Genomic DNA, 9833 nt, shown 5'->3' on the forward strand with positions numbered 1-9833 from the left:
GGAAAATGGAAAATATTTGAATCAATTAAAATAGATCCTGACAAAAGATGCTAGTGACAATAAACTTTAAAACCAAGATTTGAATCTGAGATCCCTGATCGGGGTGTGAGTTGGCGTAGTGGTCCCAGTGGGATCTGAGCCAATGATAGGGTAATTATCAAGCAAAAAGCAAGGTGGTAGGATGATGACCCTTATTTATCTCCTTTCATGCGAAAGGTAGTGATGAATGTTATTAAGGGTTTGGGAGGCGCGGGTTTCCATTATCAAGCTCAACTCTAAGGTTCTATTTCAGAATTGCTATGTGGTTGTTTGCTACAAGTTTCCTCCAGGCTCCAACCATGGCTATGGATGGGTGGTTCCTGCACTTCCTCGTCTCCCAGTTGGAAAAATATTGGTGTGGGTATGCTCTCTTAGTTAGTTATAATTTTCTCCTCTGATGCTCGGTTCACCGTCATTGCTTGAACATTATAATGGTTGTTTCTAAATTGAGAAGTTTGGGAAGTTTGAAGGGTTCCTGGGTAATTTTTTAGGAAATAATTGTTAAATGTGAACTCTAACATGTGTTCCCTGCCAGTCTGTCTGTGCTCTTTGGAATTATGCTTTCTCTGATGGCTATGTACTCTGCAATTAATGTTGGTGTTTCATATAGAATTATGATTTTATGGACTTTTAAGCAATTTGTTTCCTTAACGATAGACCAACTACTTTGGGCGGCCTAGGTTAATTGTCAAAAGAATTACCTTGCTTGACAGATAAACCTATTTTGAAAGGGATCTTGAGTCCCGAAGGCAAACAAATACGGCCCTTTGGGTCGCGACTGGGACAAAGATGAGGAGGATTCTGGGTTCTCTAACTCGATTTCTCAATGTTATTATGTATCATGTATGTTCATATTTTCAAGGTTAATTCATTTCCGACACGGTAAATCTCTCATGCCTTTCAGACTCTCTGCGGGTCGGGTATCTGCTTGGTCGGGCTCCTGGACGATTGGTATTTTTTTTTTTTTGGTTTTGCTCTTGGGCACCCTTGTGTGGTCTGCAAGCCATTCCTATGGCTCGACCCTCTTCTCAGAAAAGGAACACTGGTCAGGGAGATTATGCTCAGAGCCGCAATAGAGGTCGAAGGCATGGGGGTGGGAAATCTCATCCTTCGCCAGCTAAGGGTAGAGAGTGTTGTGGTAATGTGGGGAAGTCCCAGGAAGTTGCTAAGGTATACCATTGCAATACGCCTCCCCCTATCTATCAATTGATATCTAGTTGGGAGACGAAGCTGAAACAACAAGCTAAGAACATTGATTTTTTTTTTCCTAAGTAAAGGCTAATTCTATATTAAAGAAAGAAAATATGTACATGGGTTACATCTTCCGAGGAGGCCGAGGCCAATCCTCTAACAATAGCAACTAGACCAGACTATCTATCCGCTGAAACAGATTTACAAAACATTGTCCATATTGATCTTCCTTGGACTTCAGACAATTAGGACTTGGACTGACAAAATTACCATTGATGCTAGCAGGACTGAACCTGTTTACGCCATAGACTCTAACACATAAAAAGCTGACTGTATTAACCTGTGACTTACAGCCATAGAAAATCTGAGACCTTGGACTGAAAAAGACAGAAGGAAAAAACAACATAGTCATTGACAAATTTGCAAAAAACTAGACAAAAGCACCCGTTGAGGCTTAGGTTGTATGGCTGGGCGACGCTGGTTGCTTTCCCTTCTCCGGACTGGGTGAGTCAAGCCAGATGACGAGCCCATCCCTATCCTGAAACTGCTCTCCCATGCCAGGCTGAACGTGGTCGTTGCTCTCTTCCCTTTCCATAGCACAATTGGGTGGCGGCAGGGCCTCTTGCACCAATGCAACTTGAGCCGAGATCTCCTGAGCCGAGCCTTGCTCAAACAGGATATCCTGATCCATGGCATCCTGGAGGCAGGGAGCTCGATACACCAGACCGTTCATGTCCCCCAGGAGAATGTCGCTATCCTGGACGCTTGCAGAGGCAGGGGAGGTCGATGAGGGATCTCCAGGCGCTTCCTCCGAAATGTAAACCGTTAAATTTACTACCACCTCTGGCCAAATGAGCCTGCTAGGAAATCTGAGACGGAAGGTCTGGTATGTGCCTTGCGGAAGCATGCACTCCTGCTCAGAGCTAGGGGATGAGGGGGGAATAGCTGCCATGGGCGAGATAGGATGCGACTCTTCAAATTCAGGTTCAACACGGAGTCCGGACCTCCCTCCCCGTCTTGGCACCCCTCTGCTGCGCGGCATGGCTTCTAATGAAAGAGCTCTCAAACTTTGTTCAACCACACTAATTCGTAAAGCCAGAATATCGCCTTTCCCATTACCAGCATCAATGGGCCGGTTATGGTCATGAATTGGCTTGGCGATCCCATTATAAAGAGTAGCTGCTGTTATCACCACATGAGGAGGGCGAGGGTCCATGATCCTGTTGCGCATCGAGTCCAGAGCTACCACGCTCGACTTGAATGCGCCGTCCCTTCGGTTCTGATCCAACTTGCATCCGACTGCCTTGTGCATTAACTTATAACCACCACTGCAGGCCTCCGCGTACAGGTGCTGTCCTCTCGGCCTCATCACAGGTGTCGAGGTGAGTGCCAAGATTAATGGCATGTAATAACACCCGCATCCGGGTGCGAATCCTCTATCCGAGATTTATCCTGAGAGACCATTTGTCTCAGCTGATCCCTTTGATCTCTGGAAGGTAGGCTGTCTATAGCTCCTTCAAAGTGGTTATCTTTTGCCTCCACTCCAAGGTTGGCGAGAAGATCAGCCAGCTTATTCCCTTCTCTTCTGGTATGTTTAAAAGTGATAGCTTGGTTCTGAGAGAGCCAGTGATTGATCAGCTCAAGCCTCTGAGCCATTCTCCAGCTGCTACTTACTTTATGAATTGGAGAGCCATTTTGAAGCTTTGTGGCCATTCTGATTATGATCTGCGAGTCTCCTTCTATGATGAGGGGAAATAGGTTTTTTCTATGTGCTATTTTGAGACCTCGCCATAGACCTTCCAATTCCGCTGAGTTATTAGTGTCCCAGCCTATCGAACCCATGTAGATTTCTAGAGGATTGCCATCGTGATCCCTGAAGACTCCTCCATAACCTGCTTGTCCTGGGTTTCCTTTAGAGGCTCCGTCGAAGTTTAGTTGGATCATGTCAACGGGAGGTGGATTCCAAGACCTAGCTTCCTGTTTGTGGCGGTAGGGGTTTCGGCTGTTGGTTGAATTATGGTTTATCCGCATTTGCCAGTTATCCCAAACAGCTTTTTCTTTTGGCAGAGTAGGAAAGTCTTCAGGATGCCAGTCTTTGAGTGAAAGAGTCTCCATTATGTTTTGATGAAAATTATTCCACAATTTGTCTGGCGGCATTGATTGATCTTTGAATATTCTTCGATTGCGCTCTTTCCATAGATTCCACATCAGTAAACCAGGAATGAGTTGCCACAACGCATTGAGAAGAGTACTTTGAAATGGGGTTTGGCCTCCTTTGCTAATGGTTCCTTTGAGGTCATCTTGCTCTCTTCTTTCAATTTGACAACGGAAAGCAATCTTCTCCCACAGTTTCTTTCCAACTGAACAATTCTGCATAAGATGTATTGTTGTTTCTTCCTCCTGTCGACACATGTGACATATGGATGGTCCTGCGAAGCTTCTCTTTCTGAGGTTGTCCCACGTTAGGATTCTGTTGTGACAGAGAAGCCATAGAAATGTGGACACTTTCGGCCAATTAGATTTGTGCCATACTTTTTCCCATAAGCTGTTTTTGTTTGTCTGCCTTTGTATGATGATATTGTAAGCCTCCTTGGTAGTGAAAATTCCTTTTTCTCCGTAGCCCCATCTTAAAATGTCCGGTTCTTCTGAGATTCTTATTTGCCTCTTTTGTAATTCTGTTTCTAGTCGTTGCTGAGTATGTCCTGAGCTGTTCGGTAGGAGCTGGTGAATGTCTTTCCACTTCCGGTGATCCTGATCAGCATCGGCTGTCCAGCAATGGTTGACTTTGGCCCGATGGTCTGTTTCTCTCTCATCAGCTGGGAATTCTTGGAGTATATCGTTGATTTTTGGCAACTGCTGCCATGAATCTTCCCAGAACCGTGCTATGCTTCCATTCTTGATCTCCCAGAAGCAGTGTTCTTGGATGAGAGATCTGTGTTGTATGGTTGCGTTCCAGATTGCGGATCCCGAACTTGTCTCAGTCATACGCAATCTTTCTTCCATTGGGTAGTTGCTTGCATATTTTTTTGTCCAGAGGGAAGCCCATGGAGTGCTGGGATAGGCCAACCACCGCCACCAAATTTTAGCTCCCATCGCTTTGTTACTATGCTCAGGATCTCTGAGACCTATGCCTCCTGCATGCTTGGGCAGACACACTTTCTCCCATTTGAGTAGAGCCCATTTTCGATTTTGTCCTGAGCCTCCCCACAGAAATTTACGTTGTAGATTCTTGATTTCTTTAAGGACCCATTTGGGGGCAGCAAGAATGGAGAAGAGATATAGTGGCATGGAGTTAAGAACAGCTTTGATGAGAACTATTCTGCTGGCCATGTTCAGAGTTCGATGAGTCCATAGGAACAGGCGTGCTTCTAACTTTTCTAACAGCTGCTTCCAGGAGGAATGTTTGAGAGCGGAACTCATGAGCGGGGCACCTAAATATTTGGAAGGCAGAGAAGCAGAGGTGAAGCCCAGAATACGCTCAATGGCTCTTTGTGTAGAAACAGGGGTATTGAAGAAGAAAATTTGTGATTTGACTCGGTTGATGAGGGCACCAGAAGCATCAGAGAAAGTGGATAGAATGGATTTAACAAGACGAGCTTCCTGGACCGAAGGATGAGCAAATAGCATATTATCATCTACAAATTGCTGGTGGGTGTGGACCGGGGAATTGTGAAAAGAGAGCCCTTTTAACCGCCTATTAAGCTTAGCAGCCGTAATGCTTCTACCCAGACCCTCAGCCATAATTACAAAAAGAAAGGGAGATAAGGGATCTCCCTGCCTAATGCCTCTGGAAGGTCGAAATGTGGCCGAAGGGGAGCCATTAATTAACACTGAGAAGAAAGCTGAGGATATTAGACTGTAAATCCATCTAACCCAGAAATGAGCAAAGCCAAATGCAATTAGAATTTTTTGGATGTAGACCCAACTGAGGCTGTCAAATGCTTTAGAAAGATCTAGTTTAAGCAGCATACCTGGCTTTTTGGTCAGCTTTAGGGAGTGAATTAGTTCATGCGTGAGAATAATTCCATCCGTTATTTGGCGCCCTTCGACATATCCCGATTGCTCAGGCGAGATGATGAGTGGAAGAAGCGTTTTAAGCCTGGTAGCAATGACCTTTGAAATTATCTTATATATCATGTTGCATAGGGCTATAGGTCTGTATTTGTCCGGGGTGTTGGAATCTTCTCCTTTAGGCACTAGGGCAATGAAAGTAGCATTTAATCCCGGGTACATCCATCTGAGCTCTCTGGATTCCTCCACAACCTGCCAAACTTCATTTTTTATCAGGTCCCAGAATCTGTGAAAGAAGTTTGCTGTAAAGCCGTCCGGACCTGGCGCCTTTCCCTCTTTCATGTGCTGCACGGCCTCTTCCACTTCCTGCAGATTGATGGGTTTGATCAGTAAACTGTTGTGCTCCTCCATTATGACCTTGGGTATGTTCTGGAGAGTTTGATTGATAGCTGGCAATCTGTTGAAGTCGGGCTCCTGGTGGGCTTTATTGAAATAGCTTATGAATTCCTTTTCAATTCCCTCATGCGTTTCAATCTTCTCTCCCTGCTCATTGTTAATATGAGTGATTTGGTTTATCATTCTTCTCTGAACAGTGGATTTATGAAAGAATTTTGTGTTTTTTTCCCCACTTTTCAGCCATCGAATTCGGGATTTCTGCCGCCATAGAATCTCCTCCTGCTTGACTCTTTCTAAAATTTTTGATTCGATGGCTTGTTCCTGTTTGGAGAGTTCCTCTGTTCGCCCCCCATTGATAATGGATTGTTGTATCTTCTTCATTTCAGAATTGAGCAGGGCTTGGTCGGCAAAGATGTTACCAAATACCTTGTGGTTCCATTGTTTGATGGCCCTTTTTAGATATTTGAGTTTTTGTTGGAATCTAGCCATTTTTGTCCCTTCGGTCGGATTGAAATTTGTCCAGCTTGATCTGACGAGCTTTTCAAATTCTGGATGGGAGAACCAAAATTCTTCAAAACGAAAAGGGCGTCTGAGGTTGTTACCTGGCCTATTCCATTGGAGCTCGATGGGCCAATGATCCGAGCCGGAGAAAGGTAGAATGGAAGCTGTGAATTCTCCTCCGATATGAGTTGCATTGTCTGAGATCAGGAAACGATCAAGGCGCGAAGCTATTTGTTGCGCTCCTACTCGCTTATTTGTCCAGGTGAAGATACCGTTGCTTGTTGGGATATCCATTAACCAGTTGCTGTTGATGAACTCTTTTAGAAGGCTGTCCTCATTGTTTGAGTTGCTTCTGCCTCCTTTCTTTTCTTCCATACTGGCGATCATATTGTAATCTCCCCCAGATATCCAAAGAGGAAATGGTCTGTCGCTATTGAGCTCTGACAATGTGTTCAGAAGTTGGCTTTTTTGAGCTGTATCCTGTGGGAAATAAACATTAGTTAGCAACCCATGAGCATTTGTGCCTGAGAGGTGGAATGTGGCTTGGATGAAGTTTTTATTAGCTTGAATATTGTTGAGTTGGATGATCCGGGCGTCCCAGAGTATAGCTAGGCCTCCCGAGGCACCTTGTGCATCCACCGCTGTGACTAGCCCTCCTGGCCAAGCCTTCGCGGCTATTCTTTCCAAAATTGTGGAGCTACACTTCGTCTCCTGCAAAAAAAGAATACTGGGTTTTTCTTGCTTCAGCATATTTTTTAAGATTCTACCTTTCCTAGGGCCATTAAGCCCTCTGATATTCCAGGATATTAACTTCATTGAGAAGGGTGGGGGTTTACATTGAAGTACTTAGTCAGTTTGGCATACCTCCCTGACTCCACCAGTATTTCTCCTATTTTGATTGTTCTTTCTAGGGTTGATTTCCTTCCCCTTTTCTTGTTGTCCTTGGTGATAAACTTGCCATCCCATGGACTTCCAATCTGGACCCCTAGCGAGTATTTCTTCTGTGCTCTGGTTAACACTTCTACTAGGTTGTCTACTTCCCTTTCAGGGATTTTTTCAAAGTTCTTTGTGCGACAAGCTTGTTCCAAGCCCAAGATGTCCAGCTCCCCTATGTCCAGGGGCTCCAGGTCTTCCTCCATTACTTGAGGTGATTGAAAAATGTCCTCAGTTTCGATTGAGGGTTTTTCGCTTGGCTGAGAGTACTCCATATCCATTTTTTCAGTTTGCTTGGACACATTTTTGTTCTGCGATATCAGGTTCTCTTGACTTGTAGTTTTCTGTCCTCCTTGCATGGATGTTTCTCCCTGTTGCTTTTGTTGGTCAGCTTCGTCTTTCTCCTGTTCCTCGTCCGAGCCCTGCTCATCATTTTTGTGTAGCGCTTCATATCTGTTGCTCATTTTAGGCGTTGCTTTGCTGCTGGGATGGGCTTTGGGGTTGCTGGGGGCTTTTTTATTTCCTCTTCTTCTATTGACTACCTTTGTGAATCCGTCAGGGGTGTTATTGTCAGATCTGTCGGGAGAGGAGGGTATCTTATTTAGAGGGCAGTCCCTATAGAGATGTCCTATATCATGACATTTCCTGCATCTAAATGGTACCTGTTCATAATCAATGACTTGAACCCATTCAGTGTCTTCATGAAAGAAACTTACCGTGTCTGGTAGTGGTTGTTTGAGGTCCATGTACACACAGATCCGAGCGTAGGAGGTTTGTTTGCAGAGTTTGGTTTCCTCTGCCACCCGTACAAATTCACCAATAGCGTTTCCTATCTCCTGTAGAGACTTTTCCTCCCAATATTCCCATGGCAGCGAGTAAAGCCTTATCCACACTGGCGCAAAGCTCAGATCCTCCTTATCTGGATTAAATCTTTCCACCCATCCTTTGAGAAATAGACCTGCAGAGTTAAAAAAATATGGACCTCCCTCCAAGATTCGAGTTCGATCTTCCAGACAGTTAAATACTGCAGTGAAGAAGCCTTTGGCTCCTAGGTGCAGAGATATATCCCCTTTTGGACGCCATTTGGTGTTGATCCAAGTTCTCAGAGCTCTTTCTGTTGGCCAGATCCCTATAAACTTGCCGATCAGTGCATGATCTCTCATGTACTGTATTCGGGCATTGATTCGTTCACTTGGGAAGTATACCCGTGGTTTATTGGTAGCAACAGGTTTGCAAGTTGAGGAACTTGCTTTATTTCTGTTCTCAGTGTCAATATCCTTACCCTTTTGCTGGAGGTTGTCCCTTGTGCTGCCGCTAGCGCCGTGTGCATTCTCCCAATCTTCTGTTGGCCGTGCACTGTTACCCGGAGACGGGGGAGGCACCTGGCCCTCCCCCTGGGGGGGAATCATTTGTTCCTACCTGAATGGATGCGTCTGTCTGCACCCTGCTCCGCCCTACACTGTCGCAGATACCTGGTTCGACAGGCCTGCCGTATGCAGGGTTCTGCCAAAACCCTAGTACTGTACACGACCCTCGGTGTTCATCGCTCCCGCTCTTCCCCCAACATTCTGCACTACACCTACACTATTAAGAACATTGATTTGGACCTAGAGGAATGAAAATATTTAGTCCAAGACCCAGGTCACTCTCGTGGAAGATATACTTAGTTCCAAAATATATTTTATTTATACTGGCTTGTGAAGAACATAGTGAAAAAATCAATTGTGTTGAATTCTACTAGGCCATCCAAACCAGATTAAGACCTCCAAGGATTTCACGGGGAATTTCAATTGATCCAACGTCAAATCCAACTCCAAAATGTTCACCTTAGCAAATTGAGAAGCACATCCCTTTCCTTCCTCAGACAGAGTTGTCGGGTTCCAGCGCCAAAGATTCGACGCCTATTGACTCCTTTGATGAGTAACTGGATGATTAGCATGGCCATGTTTTATGAAAATTTTGTATAGTTCATATGATGACTTTACAATATTTCTGTCTCTGTTTTATATATATACATATTAGGAGTAATAAATATATTTAGACTTATATTGCACTACTAGACAGTTTGAGAACCTTTAAATTTTGGATGGCTTACAATACAGTTAGATGACGAACAGACTTGGTTTTCGATGGATGGGTTGAGGTGATCTAACATTGTTGGATGTGTATGTACACCTTGTCTGCTTTTTGAAAAGGAATAAAAAGGATTTGCCAAGCTTACAAAAAAGAAGTTCAAAACTTATTAGTAATTTGCATTCCCTTTATATAAAAAAAATAAAGTATTGCCAAATATAATAAAAAGAGTCAACTCCACTACACATTTTCTAACCTTAAATTATATTTGAAATGTATATGCAAAGTTATATAATGAGTATGTTTTTTTTAGTAAAATTGCTATAAAATGATATGTAATTAATATATTTTCATTGATCACAATTCCTATTGCATACTCACATTGTGTTTAGGTGCTCACTCTCTCCACCCCACACACACCTATCTTTTTATATCGCTTTTTAAAAAATATCTTAATTTAAAAAAATCATTCATCATGTTTTTATAAGTATTTTAATGAATAAGAAATACAACCATATTCAAAGACAAATCTTCATAATGTAAAGTAATTTGATCATTGATGTATTTATCATATTCGTTATTATTACTATTTTATTTTGGTCAAAGCATGTTCTTCATGCTCAAAGAGTCAAAAAAATTTATTATAAGTCAAAACAAATTGTATTTGAATCATGTCCCACTTGGACGTT

At 43.5% G+C, this 9833-nt stretch overlaps 1 protein-coding gene across 1 annotated transcript; it reads right to left on the minus strand.

Moving 5' to 3' along the window:
* Positions 1 to 2625: 2625 nt before the first annotated feature.
* On the minus strand, positions 2626 to 8480 carry LOC149155800 (uncharacterized). Its single transcript, XM_089444527.1, has 3 exons — positions 6975 to 8480; positions 6240 to 6849; positions 2626 to 5975 (listed from the first exon to the last, which is right to left on the minus strand). Exons 1-3 carry the CDS (start codon positions 8478 to 8480, stop codon positions 2626 to 2628), a joined length of 5466 nt encoding a protein of 1821 aa, XP_089300653.1.
* Positions 8481 to 9833: the final 1353 nt, after the last annotated feature.

The sequence above is a fragment of the Pinus tabuliformis genome, chromosome 9, assembly GCF_031772625.1.
Source record: "Pinus tabuliformis cultivar Carrire ecotype Pingquan chromosome 9, CPIR1, whole genome shotgun sequence".
Lineage (NCBI taxonomy): Eukaryota > Viridiplantae > Streptophyta > Pinopsida > Pinales > Pinaceae > Pinus > Pinus tabuliformis.